The sequence below is a fragment of the Typopeltis vanoorti genome, chromosome 2, assembly GCF_054136105.1.
Source record: "Typopeltis vanoorti isolate ZY-2024b chromosome 2, IOZ_Tvanoo_1.0, whole genome shotgun sequence".
NCBI classification, from domain to species: Eukaryota; Metazoa; Arthropoda; class Arachnida; order Uropygi; family Thelyphonidae; genus Typopeltis; species Typopeltis vanoorti.
The window spans coordinates 9,529,842-9,552,002 of NC_143550.1; the positions used below are offsets into that span (position 1 = coordinate 9,529,842).

Sequence of the window (22,161 nt, forward strand, 5' to 3'; positions counted from 1 at the left end):
ATCCTTTCTTCACAAAGCACACACACTAACCTAAGAATGCATTTAAAATAGACAGTTATGTCAATGAAAAACTAAACTAGTGGATGATAAGTTTGTGAATGAAGAGGGCAAGAAGTATGTGTTTGTGTGTGTGTAACTAAACACAAATCTGTCAATACTTTCGAACTGCAGTGTACTGATAGAAACAAACCCCTTTGATAATAACGGATTCTGGAATAACAAATTGGGGTAAATCATCAAATAATAACGATAATACACGTTTAATGATTAAGCCTGAATTGTTATAATGAAATCTGCAGCAGTTCAGAAAGTAATTTTTGAGTCCTGTTTCGAACCATTTCGGAGTTGTACACAATGCTGAAAAAATGTACTTCGCTTCTCTTTAAACATCGCTTGGTTTGGCTTAGGGTTCCGTAGGATAGATAATAAATGGGATCCTACACGTGGACTCAATACAGAATAAAAAGCGTACAACGACAAAACAATAATTATTGTAAACTAAATAAATTAAAAATGTTATGCATCTATATATATATATATATATATATATATATATATATATATATATATATATATATATATATATATATATATATATATATATATATATATATATATATATATTGGCATAAATTAATTGTTCACTTGTTAAAACGTATGCCTTATATTATAAAGAATTACAGGTGGTTTACTGTATTTTGCAAATTTCATTTTTCATTTAATTTCAAATTTCATTTTTCTCGAATTTCTGTGATGAAAACTAACATAAAGAGAATGAAGTTCCACATAACAGCTTCAAGTACTCTTACCGTGGTGATGGTTAGCTACTAGAAATATTCGTTTAGAAGATGCTGAAAGTCCGATAAAGAAATGTGTAAATGTTTAAAAAAACTAAAAAAAGCACTCCAAAGTGCTTTTGTAGTCTCTCCTCTTTGGTTCCCCCCCCCCTCCCACCACTTCATCTTTCCCTCCACACCTTTAATTTCCTAAAGCGAACTTATTTGTCTTACCTGAGTTTCCGTGACATTAAGAAGTTTGGCCATGTCTGCTCGTTCGCTAGATGAAAGGTACTTCTTTATTTCAAACTGCTTCTCTAGCTCGAAGATCTGCCTGCCAGTGAACGTGGTCCGAGCTTTCTTCTTCTTTCCTTTATCGCCTGCTTGGTCGCCACTCGAGTTGCTGTTGTCATTGGCAGCGGTCCCTCCGTTTTCTTCGATACTCTTCTCTTTCTTCCGCTTGCTGCCCTTACCGCTCCCGCCTTTGCCTGCAAAGAGAGAGAAGATCGTCTTCAGTGTCGGTTAGGAACCAGAGACCTTTCATCAAAAGCGCAGGAAATCGCTATTTGAAGAACGTCGGTCCCATCCCTAAAACAGCTCGACGCCGCGAAATTGACATCCCAAATAGTGTTTACATAAAAAAAAAAAAAAGAAGACGAATCTGAAGTCTGGTAGTCAATAATATTTTCTCTCTCTCTCTCTCTCTCTCTCTCTCTCTCTCTTCTTTTATATGCTTTGTGCTCTTTGTACAGAGAACGCAGAGCATTAGTTGTAATAACATAAGTCAAAACCCAATAAACCAAACGGTGACAACCTCTCTCTGCTATTGAAGTGAAAGGAAATTGGCACGCTATTTAGTTTTGAGCGAACACGTTTTTTATTCGTTTTTTACTCTTTTTATGTTGCTCGCTGAAATAACCAGAATGTTGTATTTTTATCATTTCCCATTCGAGATTTCGAGTGATTATAATGGAAAGTTTCAGAATTGGTAATTTGTTTCTCCTACTGACACTTGAAATTGATGTCTGAATAAAATAAGATGCTAAACATCCCTATCATAATGCCATTTTGCGAATCAAATAAACATGACACGTAAGTTGTAAAAGCCATAATAAATGCAGGGTAGCAAACAGTATTTCTGAAGTTTACTGAATAATTTATTGAATAAAATCATATGCAATTCGATTTCTTTACGGGCTGAAGTGTGTGTGGACAGAGTGTGATTTATTTAGTTTTACGTCACCTGGTTTGTTTATTAGTTAAGTGTTTCTTAATGTGAATGACGTCGGTCACTTGACCGAAAGAAAATTGAAATGCGAAGAAAAAATGAAAAAAAAAAAAAACGCGCGCGCGCGCGTGTGTGTGCAATGAAACAAATCCACAACACACATGGATTTTTAAAATGAATATTCTAGTGCTATAAAAGAAAACAGGAAAATGGGGGGGGATACAAATTCTATAAAACTGAATGGCAATATAACATTTAAATCGGATGCGTGTAGACATTTTATTTAAAGTCTATCTGGATTAGTTGCAATCTTTGGATTTTCATTAAATCAGAAATGGAAAATTCCAAAATAAAACAAATTTGCTGTTTTGCTTTTAATCAAATAACGCACAGTGAAATGCTTGCTTTTCTGAAATTTCCGTTGGAATTTGAAATTTTAATAGCGATATATGCCGTGCCGTGCGCGTTCTGCTCATGGATCACTTAACCCATCGGACACGACAGTCCATTGCTCTTTTTTTTCGAAAGCCAAATCGCTAATTTCTTTGCATTCTTGCAGATCCTCGGATTTCGTCATCAAATTGCATTTAAGGCTGACCTTTTTTGTTTTTATTTCAGAAGAGTGTTCACATATCTTGTAGAATTTGATGATGATCTCAGATTATTCATCAGATACAATTAAGATACTATATTCTGAAATCGGTACACATTTGTTATTAAAATAATAAAAGAATATGCATTTATATTTTCGTTATCAGAGAAGAGGTTCATATTTAAATGAATACACACTGACATAGTGCATTTTCAACTTTAGCACGAGTTTCTGTCTGGTACTTGCTCTGAGTAAATCATATATCGCTTTCGAGTAGGTCTCTCTCTCTCTCTCTCATCTCTCACACTTTCTCTCTTTCTTCCTTCCCCACTCCTAATCAGGTGAAAATATCACTTATATGAAGTATATATAATACATTATCGACCTTTGTCTTGTCTAGTTCATTATTATCTCACAGATATAGATATGTGATATTTTTATTTAGTTCATTTAAGGCCACACACACACACACACACACACACACACACACACATACACAAGGCTTTTGCACTCTGCAGCTTGTCTTACCACTGCTAACGGAAACGTACATGACAGTTACGTACGCGTGAGTGGCCTACAAACCCGAAATTGAGAGCAGAACCTTGCCAAATCCAGGAACACTCTCCTGAGTCAAGAGTTAGCTATGGACAACATTAATTATGTTAATTCCCAGACGTGACTGGTTCACCGAAGTGTGCAATGTGTGTAGCTTCATTGTTTCAGTGATATATCGTTATTTCCAGATCATCTGACGTAGAGTGTGTAATAGGTTTATTTATAAAATAACTAATTGCCATCACGTTTCTAGCATCATTCGTGCTTAGCAACTAGTATGGTGTTGCGCAAGGTTTTTTTTTTTTAATAAATCAACTTGAGAATTGATTCTAAACTGGATGTTTTCGTCCAAATAAACATTTCACTTATTCTATTAAAAGTAATAATAATAATAAAAACGAATATAATGAAGAATAGTAATCCAGCTGAGTCAATAACTTGTTACATATTCACTCTCCAGAGAAGCAAGGGATGCCTTCATAGCAGACAGGCAGCACTAGTTTTTTCATTTTGTTTTTGAAATTAAAACAAAGACTACTAAAATACGACGAAAAGACCTTTACAAGTGCTTTTTATTCGAAGGTTATCCAGTCTAATATGAATGTAACAGGATTTTTTTTCAGGAAACTTCGTGTTTTCACCCGGCAGAACAGACAAAGCGGACCGTAATTCCAGACGATAAATCAGCCTTCTAAAACCATACATCTTCGCTCTGCAAGAAGTGAAAGTTATAATTTGATTATAATTCCACTGCACTTCTTTTAAAATTCTTGGGAATGTAATTTGCTATTTGCTAATTTGCTATCCGACTGGTAAAAAAGTTCATTACTAAAAACAGAAATCAGTGATCAAGGCAACAGTATAGCTCGCATTAGGATCCATATTAATGAGAGACATCCGGAATAAAATTACGCGTTAGTATCCAGTTTTGAATAACATCAAAAAGACTAAAGGATATTGCTCCTTCATTGAGAACTGGGTCAAATACGATAGGAATAAAGAGTGATGAGAATCAAGATGGTGGCATTAGGAATGTACATTCCTGTTAACTAACTTAAACACCAGTATTTTCCGGTGGTCTCTTGCTGTCATGGACACCTTAAACTCCAGGGTCACTCCTTGCTAGATGTTATATCTGTCTAATTCCTGGTTTAAATGCAACTCTGCTCGTAAGTTACACGAACACATCTCTTGTCAGTGGCATAACAATTTGGGGAATGCAGAAGTGACGCTACACGATTCAAATGGTGAAGAGGAGAACCACGAACTCGAAGCTATAAAAAAAAACAAAAAAAAAAAACATAATTTCCAACCATCCACTCGCTGCCTCTTGCCAAATCAAATGAGTTGAATATTGGCTGATTTTATGAAATACGTAGGTTAATTAGAAATTGCGTTATTAGAAATGGGACTTTTCTCATCCTCCGCATTATCAAAACGGAGGGTCAAGGAAGGTACATCAGCGTAAGATTTTCTTATCAGCTGCAGCAAAGCAAAAACAGACTGTCAATTTCTTCAGGTTCGCTTAAATTTAATCCAATTAAATTATTTTAATCCTGAAAGTGATTATATTTCACATCAGATAGAGATAGTAAGATACTTAATACATGTTTCTTAAATGAATAAGATTCGAACCGTTAAGTGTTTCAACTAAACAACGGTTGAATTTTAGAACTATTAAAATTAGAATTTCTTAGAATTTTAGAAATATTAAACAACAGTACTTAAACTTCGGTTTAAGTACAGTACGATACAGTAATATTTTGAGTTCACTTTCCTCGCAGTCTGGTAGATTGATCTGTGCGCCTTTTCAACCAACGCCTTAGTGAGTACACAAGGACAGACTTTTTTCCACCTCATGGAAACTCTTTTTCTTCCTCGTCAGGAAGACAAGCAAACCAATAAACAGGGCAAAGTAGACCCGCACAATACACTCATCTCGCAACTGAAATTAGGTTGGTGTGAACTTGAACTAACCTCCACCTCAGCAGGTTTCCTGACCAAAATTTAGAAGCCATATTTAGTATCGTGTAGAACTACCATGTGTGTCTTAACAGTATCTCGAATTCTGTGCGCTCTTTATTTTTTTCAAGTATAATAAATGGAAGCAACTTGTGCTTCAGCTGAGGCTTGGAGTCCTTCCATGGTGGAACTCTGCTTCAGTAGACCGATATTAATACACGTGCAAGATTTTCATTTCGTTTTAGATCCGGCGAAGAGAAGTGACTCTTGACGGATCCCATCTAACACACCAGACAGATCTGCTATGTTATAGATTATCATACATTATCATATAGTATCTATCACTATTATAACAGTGTAACATAACGCGTTCATGAGCTAACTATAATGAAGACAACCCCAGTGAAGACATTGTGAAGACAACTGCAGCTTCTCATCACTTGACATCCTTACTTGAAGTAATCATACAACATTTTGACATGGTTTGTGAAATTGTCGACCGTATAAGTCCCCTACAATGGCTTGTACACTGCAGTTTATGAATGAAAAAATCGTCTTTGATCTCAAAAACAACAGAACGCTATAATGATGATGACGCGATATTCGTCTTTCGGTTGGAAACACAGAGTCGAATGATGTCTCTAACAGGAAAGGAACTTTTGTTAAGGCTTCTCAGCTGAAGGTGAGTTAGCCTGTCTCATCCGACAATTACAACTTTATTGATCGGGGATTTCAAACAGCCGAATAGACAGGCCAGGAGGTTACAAGCTTTGGTTGCTTCGTCAATAATTAAAACCAAATAAATGCAAGAGCTAATATGTGATCATATTGTGATTATATCCGCTCTCCAACTAACAGTCTTCAGATTCCAATTTTGCCGTGAACGTGAAGATCTCTGATTGTTATTTAGGTGAGAGACTACCGTCCCGCTTATGGAGGTCTGAAGTAGCATAAAAAAGTCCACTGTTTGGTATCTAAAGTAGAATTTCTGAAATATGTAAAAACGTAATAAAATACAAAAATACAAAAATAAAAATAAAAATATTCTTAGCCGGCCCACTGTATTGATGTGTTATAGGTTTGAAATCTTTCGTGGTTGGAATCACATTAAAAAGTACTGATCAAGGATAACCAATCATCAGTTTCTCTAACGGTGGGATTAAAAATTGCATAATTCACCGGTACTTGGAATCATTGGTAGCGAAAACAATATCAGATCGATGTTGCGCATCAAATTTCTAATCCTTTTCTTTATTATTATTGAAGAATTAAATGGGATTTAAATTATGAGAAAAAGTGCACTTCTTTACAAACATAAGTTTTTCATCATCACTGCCCTTTATTTTTTAGAAAATTGTATTCTTTATGAAATTTGCTTTAGAAAATACTGTTGGCACGATTTGAGGACATTGAAAAAAAAACACTCAGGTAGTATCAAAGGAAACAAGGCTCGTTTCGATTTTTTCGAGTAGGCGCGCGCTGTGCGTGCTTTGTGTGTGTGTGTGTGTGTGTAAAACAGCTGATCTAAAACTCCCAGGATGCGTCTTAATGGAGTTGTTATCATTTTGTATAAGTAATTCCTTGGCACCTGATGTTTTTTTTCCCCTTCCTGTACAAAATGGAATATTTCATATCTTGCCTTCTAAATTAAATATTCTGAAATACTTTTCTGTGAAATTTTAAGTCACTCAATCTCCTTTCCTAATGGGACTTCTGTTCAACAAACACCACTACAGATAACAGGTATTCCAGCTACCGCGTGCCTTCAGTTATGACATTTACCACTCGTTTGGCATAGCTGTTGTTTCTACGACACTCTGTCAGATACGAGTGCTGTCGCCTCTCTCTTTCTCCTCGTCGGCTGGGAACTCTGCCACTCGGAAAACATTTCCGGCTTGTTAAGGAGTCGATTTGCAATTCTGATCGTGTCAGTTGTGTCGCAGATCTGCCGAGGATTGGAGCTCGTGCAGTCAAATAACCTTCCGCTTTGTTACAGATGAAACACAGTCGTCGCACGTGTCCGCGGAGTTAGACAATTCTCGTCGATATGCGTCTTGAAGGGCATACACAGTGCCGACAATATTTACGAGAAAAAGGCAAACAACAGATGCGAACAAAGTTTGCTGAGAACACACGCAATGGCTTTTTGGTCTCAAGCGTTTAAATTGCCTTCATAGAGAAAATGAAACAGACTCGTAAAATAACTTTGAAAAACACAAATCCATGCAAATAATTTCGAAATATCGTCATGGTTCATTTTTTTGACGCTGTCTCAATAAATTGAAACGTTAAAGCAATAGACTATAAATGACATTGCCACCTACTGAAAAGGAATAGGAATATATATATATATATAATCTTTCTTAGAATACTTTGTTCATGATAAGTGCATCAAGATTTCAGTACATGTATGTTAGCAGAGCATCCGACATTTAATATCTGTTTACAAAAATGTAAACTGATATTAGATTTGTCTCTCAACAAAACCTTTATTAAACAGAGGCATGGGATTCCTTCCAGTTTATTTTTTATCATGAAGTTTTAAAGAGGTTATTTTTCTAATGAAATATAAGAATGCACTTATTCTCTTGATAATACTAAGTTATCATTAGTATGACATTCCTTAATCGTGGAAGAATAGTGGCTATTATCGTCACATGGTGAGGTTTAATTGAATACTGTTCGATGCATCTTCAATTCAAAATACTCAAGAAGAATGTCTACACAGAGGAAAATCATAAATTGGGAACATTTGCTGAAGTAAACACGAATCTTTTTTATGAATAATCTGTATCACGTAGCACTACATATAAATCTCTCACAAGATAGTAGAATGCCGAAATACGAGGATAGCTAATTCTTCTAAATGTTGCTAATAGAAGAAAGCAGATAACTTGGAAAGCACTTAGCATGAAAATCTTTGACATAAATTTATAAGGGCAAAAAATTCAAGTGCTTCCTCCTGTTCATTTCATTATGTAAAAATTCTGGCGATTGGTTTGTTTCTTCTAGTTACGTCAGTTATATGAAAAAACTTCTATTCTTTTAAGATGTTAAACGAAATGCTTTAACTCCCATTACTTCGTTTTGCTTGTCCGTCTCTTCATTTCTGTATGGAGAAAATCATCTTGGTTCAGAATTTAATTAAATTTGATACTTGAAATTTTTAGTGAAATTTCCTGAATCGTTTAAATCATGGTTCAATTCAACCATTTTGAAAAAAACTTGAAATTTCACAAAATTATATGCTTGAAAACCACAGAAAATCAAGGATTGTTAATATATTTCAAAACTAACAACACTCGAAATTTTAACCTAACAGTTATGATTATTATGTCTGAATTTTTTTTTGTATACCACGCCTAAACTTTACTTAAAGCCTACATTTATCACACGATCAGATAGAAAGGCTAAATAAGTAGATAAAGTGATCTGCTTCCAATCATTTTAATGAAATGTAATTAAGTCCTTTTCCTGAATGTTTCCTGCCTATCACAAAGACACATTGCTGGCCCAAGCGGAACAACACTGCAATTTACAAACACGACAGAAGTGCAATTTTAAGTTCTCACATTGCAGGTGTACATTAAAATAGCTTTAGATTTATTAATTCTATTTGTTAATCCGGATTCATAATCGTTATAATGGAAGGTTCGATGGTACATTTTCAAGCAATTTGAATGATGGTCGATTAAGAGATTTCCACACACTGGCTTTGTAATAGGTATTACAATTACAATTACAATTCCCTACTTCAGTTTCGCCTAAAATTTATTTCAGGACAATTTTTTGTATAATAGAGCATGTTCATAGTTCGCCTTTCCTATGGATCTGAAAAAAAGTGTGCTTTTAGCCCTTTCCTCTCTGCATTTTTATGTTGGGGATCGCGTATGCGTTTGCCGTTTATGAATTGCGCCTGTACTCACTACACATTTTCTTATGTGTACCAAATATTATATACTCCTCGATACATTTTTTTCACTATTTCGGTTAACAAAAATGTTCTTGAAGGATACTGATGATGGGATGCTTATGAATCCAATTCACGTTTGCCTGCGTGCGCTATTCTATATAACGTTTTGTTTCGTTGTGATATTGAGAAATAGCCGTTTAACGAAATTCAACTGTCTTGGTTTATGCAGTAAATTTTAACTGGTACGGGCTAGTCATGTAGGCATTCTCAGAGACATGTCGTCTTCTATTGTGGTTGTCGAACATCTGGGACCATGGCAATCTTCTATCCTGTTCCAGCAGTTCTACCTACTCAGATTTCATTTTTGCCTTATACATCAAGAAAGGATAGAAAATTGTAAAGCTTTGTTTAGGAAGACGAACAATTAGCACCCAGTAAATGCTAGATTGACTTTAAGATGGTCTGTGTCAGTGAGAGAGAAAGAGAACAACTTTTTCAGACTTCTCCATGCATATCTCAGCCACAAAAGGCGACGGCATTCTCGTGGATATATATTACTGATGAAAATAAAGATGAACATGGCATCATCTATTCAAGATGTAATTTCAAACTCACAGAATATTTCGGTATTGTCTCTTATATCATATACACGCAGGCGTAGGTAATATAAGACAGATGATTTTCTACCCCCCCCCCAAAAAAAATCGCTGTCTGGAGTGTTATTGAAAAGCATTTTTAATAAAACGAAAGCAGCTTACTCATTTTTAATAGCGTAATGAAGTTTTCTAAGCATTATTTCACGGTAAACAACTACATCTTTAAATCTAAGAGTATATCGATCATAGCCATTTCTTGTTCAGTGAATATAACACTCATTTCTTGTGCTTAAAAGGCTCACGTGCATTCATTCCGTACTGCTACGGAACTAGTGAAAGTTTTGTTTTATTTATTTTTTATTTACAGCCGAATATCTTTGTAATAACATCAAAACGGTGTATTTACTCTGATGTGCTTATTACCTATACTTGCTGGATGCGACTTCATTTTTCCTCTCGGTCTACATTCAGCCTGTGTCATTCAGTTAGATTATAAAGTTTTAAGTGCTTCTCGCACCTGCTTAAATCTTTTCGCTTCCCAGCAGTGGGTTAAAGTCGGCTACATAATTCACGTCCGATCTGTTTGATGGTATTTGTTTATGCTCAACGCATTGCTATCTTTTAAGACCGCAGATACCAAGGAGGCTAAGTCTCGACAAGTGCAAGGCTTAGTAGCCTATGCGCTTGTCAAGAATCTCAGCAACAGGCTAATAAGTTCTCGTTATTATACCTTTGCCCTGTCCCCCCCCCCCACTACCGGCCGAAGCACGTCACAGTCAGCAAAGTATAGTTTACAGCAGCACGCTCTACCGTTTTACGATGCGTATATTGTTCCTCTCTTACGATTTTATGTCGCTTTAATTCGCCTCTGAGATGTAGCAGACAATCGGCAACTCGAGCAAACGTGAGAGGGACTCCATTCATTGTAAGGAAAAAGCAATCTTAATTACACGCTAGACTTTCCGCCTCTTATATATAAAAACGTAAATTTGCGGTGGTGACAATTATTTTTATTTTTTTAATTTTTGCATATCTATACACTTAGGGTTTCTAAATAAACAAAACTGGTCAATTTCAAATATATATATATATATATTTAAATGAGAAATATGAAAGTACAATCATTTCGTGATTTGTCGCAGTTCCAAACTGATTAACATTTATTTTGGTAAAGGTGATAACATCATATGATCTACTGACTACAAATTAGCATTGACTATTAAGCTAAGTTCGTAGTTCTCGATAAGCATACACCTACGCCTGGGATTGTTCATCTTTCTGGGAAAATGTGAATTTTATTTAAAATTATATAATTTTAAAATATTTCCCTATTCTTATACTAGATATCTAAACCATATGCAATCAGTTAGTTTTTCAAACAGTTATATTAGAGGGTAAAAATCGTTTGCAGTTCAGATCCCTTCTTCTTCTTTCCCAGGTTCTATCCGGAACATCATGGTCTGTAAATGCTTTCCATCGGTTCCTTATCCTTGCTAATTGGTCTTAGTTCAGCAAAACTCTTCTTCTCACATTCTATTAAAGTCGATCTCCTCCATGTATTTTTAGGACGGTCAGGCTTTCTCTTTCCTTGTGGATTCCATTTCATGGATACATGAAATGGAATCCACAAGGAAAGATCTTTCCTAAGTGTATGTCCAATCCATCTAACATTCCGTTTTCTGATTTCAAGATTTTCTTTTTTGTTGATTTATTCTTTTCCAAAGGTCTTCGTTAGTAATAATTTGTGGCAACCCAATTCGAAGTATTCTCCACAGACAGCCACTTTCGCATCCATATAAAACGGATTTTTAAATATTTCTAATTTTGTATCTGTGTGAATATTTTTCATTTTCATACTCTACTAAGTTTAGCATATGCACTTCTTGCCATTTCAATCCTTATGTCAACATCTCTAGTTGCTCCTTCATCTGTAGATAAAAAAAAAAGTGAAACAATTTTGATTTTTCCATTCAAAATTGTATTTAGTGACTTGTTCTTCGCATTGATTCTTATTTCTTTTGTTTTGTTTGTATTTATTTTCAAACTGACTTTCAGTGATTCTTCTTGTAATGTGGTTAGTTTGTTTTGGATATCTTCCAAAACAAACTAACTAACACGAGGAATTAGATATATATCTAAGTCCTCATGTCTGTGAGGAATTAGCTATATATCATTTGCATAGTCTAGATCAACCATAGTTTTATTTATTTTCCATAATATTCCTTTGGCATGTTTCATTGTGTTCTGAACTTCATCTAGCACCGGCATAAACAATAAGGGAGATGGCAGACATCATTGTCTCGCTCTAGATATAGTTTGAAAAGGTTGTAACAAATATCCATCATGCTGCATCTGGCATGGGAATTTGTTATATCCTTCCTGTATGAAGTTTATTTTCTTCTTTGGCATTCCTTGTTTTGAAGTGCATTCCACACACAATCTCTGAAAGGAGAGTTGCTTTGACCTGACTGTTCGAATATTATTCTTGATGTGGTCTATACATGATCTATTTGGCCCAAAACCAGACTGTTCTCTTCTGACGCATCATCTAAAGTATTAAAGATTCTTGAAAGAATAATATTGCAGAAAATTTTACTAATAGTACTTAATTGGTTTATGCCTCCAATTTTTAGTTTTCCAAATCTCCTTTCTTTGGTATTTTTGCTTTATTCCTGTATTCCAATCCCTAGGGAATGTCACTTTTTCCAGAATCTCTTGGAATTGTAGGTAGAGTATATCTGTGATTGTTATGGTGTCAGATTTTAGAACCTCTACCGTGACACTACCATGTCCTGCCGCTTTCCTGTTTTGCATTCTTTAATAACTTATTTTATCTCCAATTTAGATGGCGGGCTGGTATCAATTTTTAATTCATCTATTCCTGTTTTTTATTTCGCTTTGTATTCCATCACTGATATTATTCAAGATTTGATTAAAATCTTGTCCCCAACTTTCCAATTGTTGTTCTGTTGACTAAAAGTTTTCCATTGAGATCCGTCACTGGGATATTCTTTTGCATGGCTTCTCCAGAAAGTCTTATTATAATACTGTGTAACTCTCTACTATTAAACTTGTCTGCATCTTGTTTCTCTCGATGTCAGTTCTTCAAACCATTCCCGTTTATCTTTTCTTGCACTTCTCTTGACTTGTTTTATATTATATTATCTTATATTTGTTTTTAATTTCATTTTCCTTTTGGGAAGTATTTTTTGCACATAAATTCAGCTTTTTTTTTTACTTTTTCCATCTATCAAATCCGTCATTCTTCCTCCATCAAAATTAATATCCATATTTTCACTTAACTTTATTTTAAATTCATTGCAGATTTCAGCATTTTGTAATTTAGCAAGATCAAATTTCCGTCTATTAAATGTTTTCCCCTGATGATGTTTTCGAATATATAACTGCATAGATCCTATTATTAGGTGATAATCTGAGCCAATATCAGCACTTCTTTTATTTTGGACATCTAATAATATTTTCCTGAACCTTTGGCTGATGACAATATGATCTATTTGATTCTGTCTTTTGCCATCTGATGACACCCAGGTTACTTTATGTATTCACTTATGCTGGAGAATTGTGCCACCTATTGCTGAGTTATATTTGCCACAGAGTTCCACCAACAAGTTCACCATTTTCACTTTTCTCTCTCCAACCATGTTTTCCCATTGCATTCTCCATCCCCTCGTTATTTGTACCAACTTTAACGTTGAAGTCACCCATGAGAAGCATGCTCTCGTTACCATGTATCAAGGTCTTATCAAGTAGACCGTAAAACAACGTTTTTCTTCAAAGGATGCTTTCTCAGTTGAGGCATGCACTGCACAACTGAACAAGTCTTCCAAATTTTCAAGATTTAAGATTTACTGTTATTATTCGTCCTGAAACTGGTTCCCACCCAATCACTGCTTGATTAAATCTTTTGCTCATGAGCATTCCAACTCCACATTGATATACAGGGTGTTCGGGATAAATTTGACATATTTATAATTAATTATATTTTTCCGTAAGTTACATGTATTAACACACACTTCTCTTCATTTAAAAGTTTGGACCATTCTTCATTCATATACAAGATGTCAGAAAGGATGGATAGCTGGAACCCACCTGAATCATGGAAGAGAATAACTTGTATCATGATGATTCGTGCACGCCATCAAAATAAGGATATTACGACTGCTGCCCAATGCTCCCTGAATACAGTAAAAACAATCAGGCATGAACTAGAGACTTGCAATGGTGACTACGAGGATGTAGCAAGAAGAAAGATCCCTAGCAGACGATCTGATTGCGTTCGTACAGCAGAATTCCTCGCAAATCTGCAGGAACAGGTGTTGAAGAACCCTGGCATTGGAATTCGGGCTTTGTTCGTGGAGTTGCTAACTGTAGTCAAGCCCTGGATAACAAGGGTAGCCAATGGTAGGCGTATGTATGGCAGCAGGATTCGGCCCCTTGCCACACCTCTGGGAAAAGTCAAAAATGGTTGTCTGAAAATTTCTACGACTTCACCAGTCCAAATGTTTGGCCTCCAAACTCCCCAGACCTTAACCCCATGGATTATTTTGTATGGGACGCAGTTGAAAAAGACACCAATCGCACTTCCAGTAATACAAAAGCCCAGTTAATGGATAAAATTAAAACAGTTTTTGCGGCCCTTCCCAGGGAGACTGTAGCATCAGCTTGTTCGAGGTTCCGAAGCAGAATTGAAGCTGTGATCGATGCTAATGGTGGTTATTTTGAGTAAATCTTGTTGATAGTATTGTAATTAACTCTGCCTGTAATGTTTTTTTTGTCAATTCATTAAATTTAATAGATACAAAGAAGATTTTCTTTTTCCTTACGAAACTGTCAAATTTATCCCGAACACCCTGTATATCACTTATATTAGGCATCCCTGAAAAAAGAAGCACACTCCCACTGGGAAAATATATTCTACTAGTACTATTCCTTCTTACTTCGTTAACCTCCAATAATTCAATTATATATATGTCCGATTTCTGCATTTATCCGACTTGAAAACAGCATATAAAGTTTCGGAGACTTGCGGGTTGTTAGTCCACAGATGTCCTATTCTGGTGATAGGGCTGCTACTTCAGCATCCAGATATGCATTTTATACACAAGCATTTACTCTCGAGTAAATGTTTCGGTTAAACAGCCGATACACGGTCATCAGTGCCTTTTATGATAACAGGTTCTACCACGAGAAGGTGAGGGTGATATTTCAGTGGAAGAGGTTATATGTTATATATCTTGAGGCCAAGGACTTCATAATAATACGCAGTCACCACCCCTTAGAACCCAGTTCAGATCCCTTAGTAGTCAAAAACTAAATAAGAAAATATCGAATTCGTACGATATCAGCACCCATTTAATTTACGCTTATTAATTTTTTTCCAAATAATTAAAGGCAGTATGCCAATGGTACTATACATTTAAACAATAATTAATGATAACATTTGCCACAATATCTTTTATTTATTTATTTTTTCGAATACGAATCAAAATGTACTTCATAATAATGTCAAATTTAAGACACTGTCTGTCAGCTGAGACGACAACTGTTATTTTAGTAATTCAGTTTTCCTAAATGTTAAGAATAGAAAATAAAATTTCCTACTTGATCTGCTATGAAGCTGCTGCGACTTTTGAAAAGTAAACATATCATACGAGTCACAGAAATATTACCTCTAATAATCGAAATAGAAACAAATAGAAAGACTCAGAAACAAGAAAATACTACTTGACTGACAGAACAAAACCCATCATTCAATATTGCCAGAGTGTGTTATTATTATTACATGACACCTCAAATTAAAAACGGAAATACATAAATTCGTGAATTTAACTTGTAAAAAAGAAGAGATCATCGTACAGTGAAAAACAAATCGCTGATCATACCGATATATAAAAAAAAGATATAAAAAGAATGTATGTCAAAATAACAGAGGGATATCACTCCTGTCGGCAGCCTACACAGAACTCTTGTGTAAACAGAATTCTGTTCTGTGTAACAAACAGAATTTTACCATATTAGGAAGAAAATATAGGTGAATATCAAAATCAAGACAAATAAGTCTACAGTTGGCCAGATGTCTACACGAAGACAAATATTAAAGAACAAAATAAAGATATAATAAACATGTCCAGATTTCATTTATAGATTTTAGAGGCCTTCAGGGAGTTTTAAATGAACTTGAATACCTCATTGCAATGACAAAAGAAAATAAACGTAATAAAAATTTGAACCACTGACAGATGATGCATGGTATTGACTAATGGAACTAGAACTGGACCATACACTATTAAGGATTGAAGCAAGGAGATTCACCCATCCTATTTAATTCACTTTCAGATAAATTAGAGAAACCGTAAAATGATGATATGAAGATATGTGTCTAGTTGGAGAAAATCCTGAAGAGATTAGAATAACAGTCAGAAAACTTAAAACGACTGCTGAAAAACTAGGATTACAGATCAACTAGAATAAAACTGAATATTTAAAAGTATGTAGAAATATCAACCAAAAGAATAATGACCATTGATTTCAGGTTACCATGGATAACCTGAAATATATAAATGCCACTTCCTTCAAATATTTTGGAACATTGATTATTCGATATAATAAAAGTACTAAAAAAGTACAATCTTTAAGACATGAACCCATTACATGAATTATTATCTTTCAAAATTCTCTCAAACAGAATTAAAAGAAAAATATGCAAGACACTCATTAGACTAACTGTTTTATAAGGAGCAGAAATCTGGATCATAACAGATCAAGATACAAAAGCTTTTCAGGATTTGAAGGCTTTGAAAATAAAATTCTTCGAAAAGTATTTGGACTTGTTAGAGATAACACAAGAAGTGAATGGAGAATAAGCCATAATCAAGAACCATATGAACTGTACAGATCTTCGCTACTAACCGAAAAAATCAGAGCTTACAGAATAAGATGACTTGGACATGTGTGAAGGAATACATGAGCGATGAGAGAATAGTTAAAAACCTTTGAAGATAAGACCTGCTGAAAAGGGACCTACAGGAAGACCACGGCAACGTTTGGGGGATAACATCCAAAAAATACTTAGATGAGATGGAAATTCTGGACTGGACTGGAAGAGCTGAAGAGAATAAAGAGTAGAAGAATTGGTACTAGCGGCAAAGAACTGTAACGGATCAGTCAGCTAAATAAGAAGTAATTGATTCATATAGTACGCCAACTATTTATTATTATTATTGTTGTTGTTGTTGTTACTGTTATGAAACTTGCTCATGTTCATGACTTACATGAAAAACTCGACTAATGAGCAGGTTTTTAATTCATATCATGGATGGTACGAATGAAGACTTATTTGCTGATTGGAATTGAATTAAGAGAGAGAGAGAGTTTATAAGATTTATACAGATCTAATCTTAGGAATTGCCTAGGATCCCTCAAACTCCTATAGTGATTCAGATGAAATCGAACTACATCAGAAGTTATAGGCACAAATACAAATTCAAATAAGTGCCTTCTTCATTTTAGCTGACAACGGCTATATTCATGTTCTAATTAACGAAATTTTGAAAGGCGGCCACACCTAGGCCATGTTTCTACTGGGAGGGGTTTCCTCCCCTAATCAAAATATCTCTTTCTCTTCGTTGTATTCAACATGAAATATTACAGAAGCTGTAAAATTATAAAATAGGTGTTATATCAAAATATTTTAATAATTCTGAATTTGACACATTTCTGGATATTCTCCTCTCCTTGGACCTTGCTCTGGTGCTAAATCAGCGAATCTGCAATTTATTCGGAGAACTTTTCAATAGAAATAGAAATAACCCATCAGTGTGAATCCCTTTTTCTACGTTGTTCTTTACCCTTAATTTCTGCAAAGGAAATAAATAATAGCAACATGATTTTAATAGACTGCTCCAAAAATAGGACTATGAATCTGGCAGAAGTAGTAGCTTCAGCGCACCCGTAATTGTGCTAACAGTAAATGTGCTCTTACTATGAAGCCATTTCGCTACGAATGAATTCGAAAGTCTGTTCTGAAGAGAAAAGTTAAATGAATGAACTGTAATATTTAAGGTGACTCCGTACACTTTGTATTGAACGGTTTCTTAAGTTCTTCTATTACTTTATTATTATTATTATTATTATTATTATTATTATTATTATTATTTCCCAATTTTATTCCGAATATTATTATAATTATTATTACCCAAAATACCATAAAAACTTAATGAAACACAATATATTCGTTCAAGCTTCCATTTCAGCGACGCATCAAGACATTCCAAGTTATCGTGTGTGTGTGTGTGCGCGTGTGTTTGTGTGTGTGCGTGCGTGCGCGCGCGAATTTCACAATCAACAGCTGCAGTGGAAATCAAACCAATTAAACATAGGTTTGATTTCGTAACTTCCCAACACAGCAAACAAACCAATAAATAATAACCAACTGGTGTCATCAGATAAGCTTACAAATAAGCGTCGAGGATGAAAGCTGAGAAATTACATCTCATCCAAGATTAAAAAAAATTTTTTTTTTAAAAAATCCAAACCCATATATCAAAATCCAAACCTGTACGAATTTCACTGTTACAAAAAAAAAAAAAAAAAAAAAAGAAAAAGAAAACCCAGAATTAAACCTGTTGTAAATATGTAATCGCAATATTAATCATAATTTTAATTAAAAAAGAAAGATTGAATTTTTTAAAAAGAAAAATATGTAATCAAGTATGAATCATATGTAAACAAATGTATGCAATGTTGTATCATATGTAATCACGTGTATATAATGTATATATCATATGTAATAACAAAAATATTATTATTATTATTATTATTAATACATTATACAGGGGAAAAAAAGAAAAAAAACCTGTACGAATTTCATTGCTACAAAAAAAAAAAAAAAAAAACAGAATTAAACCTGTTGTAAATAGGTAATCTCATGTTGTAAATATGTAATCACAATATTAATCATAATTTTAATTTAAAAAAAAAGGATTGAATTTTTTTAAAGAAAAATATGTAATCAAGTATGAATCATATGTAAACAAACGCATGCAATGTTGTATCATATATAATCACGTGTATGTAATGTACGTATCATATGTAATAAAAAAATTATTATTATTATTATTATTCTGAATCACTTTTTTAAATAAGTGCTGCTAACCAGCCTTGCTGCTACTACTGCAAAAATCGCTACTAGTCTGCCTTTGTGATGCCATTCAAATATTTGAATGGCATCACAAAGGCCTAATATTTGTATGGAGCTATGAAATATCCTTAAAAAATCCCCGTCCTTTGCGCGGAAGATTCATCTTAGGGAAACAAGAAAAGTCTCTGGGAGTAATTCTCTAGAATATGGAGGATGCGGGTCTACATTCCTGTTGCTTTGAGTTAGAAAGAGACAATGCGCTCTGCATGGATTATTATCGTACTGTAGCTTTTTCAGTCTTTAAAAAATGTTAACTTTTCACATTTTAAATTTATAGTTTACTTGATTCATTTTCTTCGTTAGTGATTTTATACAAGCGTGTTTTCGTCGACTTGATAAATGTTTCCTCGCTCACTTGTTGGTTCTTCGTGTCCAACATTGTTTTCCAAACTATCTCGATTCAGTTAACTCTACCACGTAAAAGCATGCTATCCTTACCTTCAAAAATAACATGTATGTCAGATAAATAACCTTCTTAATATAATAAATCTCATTTAGCCAAATTTTAATTTTACCCTATGCTGGATTACAGGCTCAGGTTCACTACTGTAACAGCTTTGCTTTTTCCAGTTTATAATCAAATATTAGGAGCTTTATGAAATTTTCAGAAAAACCCTATCTCTCTCTTTCTCTCTCTCTCTCTGCAACATTTTTACGATTTCTGACCCTGCTTTATTAAATTAAGGTCAAAATTTCACTTTACTCATTTAAAAAATCTCAGAACACAATAAATTAAGCAAAGTTTACGTGAGCAGCTCTTACCGCAATGCTCAAAACACTACCTGATACTAATTAACGCAAGAATATTTGATTGATTCATCTCATCCATCCTTTCAGGACGGATAGAGTCCCCTAATGAGGAGTTTACTACGAATTTAAGGAAGCTAGTTCGTTACTCCTTGCTGCATCCCCTAAGGGCAATATTCATGACTGTAATCCGTGTGTGTTCACGGGGCCGGTTTGCGGGGATGAAAAATCCGAGTTTCCGTATGAGAACAGCTAACTCACCTTTCGTCCAAAGAGACCAGATAACGGTTCCTCACGTCACTGACCGAAATCGAACCCAGGTATTTCCAATCAAAGGACTTCGTCTTTACTGACTAAGCTACGGAGGCTCTAAGAATATTAAGCCAGCAAATATGTGTAGAGGGTTTCTTCTGCCTCTTAGTACAAAACTTGCCTTGCTCGACTCCACACTCTCAGGTAGGTTAGGTTATCTAATAAATATTTAGTACACTGCCGACGATGTCTATGTCAGGCTGTTCAAATTTAATTTGAATTCGATAAATGAATTATTATATAAACTCATTAGTCATTCAAAATCGTTAAATCAAAAAGACTAATCACCATTTCTCAAGATACCCAAAGGCATTGCCTGATTTGTTAGATTCCGATATATACCTCGATGTCTATAAATTATATCATACTACAAAGTACACCACCCATATAAGGCAACAAAAGTATTAACTACTAAATGGCCCTACCAAAGTAAAGCTGTACAGTAAGAATAGCTGCAAGTGAAAGATGTCACCAAAGATGACATGAGCTACAGAGAATGGGAGGAGGAGAATTTGTAGTACTGTGAGCAAATCAGGCTTGTGACAAAAGTGCAAACAAGAATTCACTCATTTAATTGTTGGCTTCATGAAATCCATCAGGCCAATGTAAGCATACTTGTGCATTGCGGTATGCAGGCACCGATGCTAAACAGCAACGATGAGATACGGTTTGACGGTATTATTTGTAATGTATGATCCGCAGATAATAAAATATAGAATGCTATTAAGTGCACATAAAAAATCATTATTTTCTTTGAATGAACAGGGGAGAAAGGAATGACTGCATATTTCATTTACGCGATAAATAATTTTAGTTAAATTTTCAATTTTTTCCCTTCCGATTGTAATTAGTCTCATTTTATCTTATCCGTGTAATTTTATCGACAGTCTGGAAAGTAAACGTTTCTTTCGCCGATTTCAGCTATTAAAACGAGCAAGAAGATAAAAAAAAGACGAAGGGAACGAAAAAAAAAAAAACATTATCGGAGCAAAGATGCAAGGTTTTCAAAGCTTTAATGTTTATGCTCTATTGCTGTGGTATTGAACCATGAACGGCCATTAAGCCACGCTACCTAATCAGAGATTCAACATAAAAAAGAAGTAAGGCAAAAAACAGACACATAACCTTATAAAACGCCCTGTTGCGTCTAACGTTACAAGCTCCACGAGCGGCGAGCATGCTTGAAGAGAGTGGCTAAACAGCGTGAAGAGATTAGTAACGGGGTTGAGAGAAAGAGAGAGTCTTTGGCTGCGTCGTTGGCGGAATTATTCAGGAGGAGGCAACGTCTTGATGGTGAGCAGACCACGTAATCAGCAGTGTGACTGAAATGGTAGAATATAAGAGGCGACATTCCCTCTTCTGTGGGAAAACACGAACAATCCATGTGTCCCGTTAATCACCAAAATAAACAACTTATTCCTCCCACCCCCCTTTTTTCTTTCCACACAAATATTTCTCTACAAATATGACGCTTTCAAGAAAGAGAGAGGCATTTTAATCTCTTATCCCAGCTGGCTTTCTCAAAATGATAATACTTTTCATGTTGTCTCGTGACAGTGCATCAGGGGTGGGATGAAGAAGACAAACGTCTATTTATCTTTCAGGTCTTGCTCAAAGGACGTGTGCAGAAATTCTTTACGTTTTTGTTCAGTTCTAAGGCCGTAGCTGGTCCTCTTATTACGGCGAAGTAAACCGAAAGGGCGCTTTCACTTGGTAGCTTTCTTTCGTTTGTTCTTTTTTTTTAATGGGATTTCACTTTATTCGCTGTAAATACAATTGTGAATAATAACTGAAATAAAAAGATAGTTCATGGAATTTGTAGTGAAGTATTCCGGTACTACTAATACTTTTTTTCTTGATGTTCTTCAGTATTGAAGGTAAGGCATTCTCTCGATCTTTGATTTTCTTGGAGAGAGTTTGTTATACTGCATACTCCTTAACTTCTGTAGCTGCACTAGGCATATTTTATCAGGAAATCGACTTTGTCCTATCCTAGTGACGAGGTCACGATAACAGAAAAGGTAATATGAAGTAAGGCGTGTGATGAATTTTAGCTGAGGGATATCACCACACAGTATCAGACTTCTCCCAATAAACATGACTGACGAATTATTCCTTATGGTCAAAAAGTATTGCAAAAAGCTAATACCGACATCAAAATAAAGTTCTGAATTAAAAAAGAATAATGTAATACACTGAATGCAAATACAATGTTTTAATGTACATACCGGTGTGAAAAGTCAGTACTTGAATTTGTTCT

At 34.8% G+C, this 22,161-nt stretch overlaps 1 protein-coding gene across 1 annotated transcript in view; it reads right to left on the reverse strand.

The window, feature by feature from the left end:
• The window catches only part of LOC150108811 (uncharacterized), a 227,120-nt gene that overhangs the window by 45,391 nt on the left and 159,568 nt on the right, over window positions 1–22,161 (reverse strand). Inside the window, exon 2 of the mRNA XM_090403431.1 lies at window positions 1,011–1,264. Within this exon, the coding sequence (XP_090259557.1) occupies window positions 1,011–1,264 (254 nt within the window). The remainder of the gene's footprint in view (window positions 1–1,010; window positions 1,265–22,161) is intronic.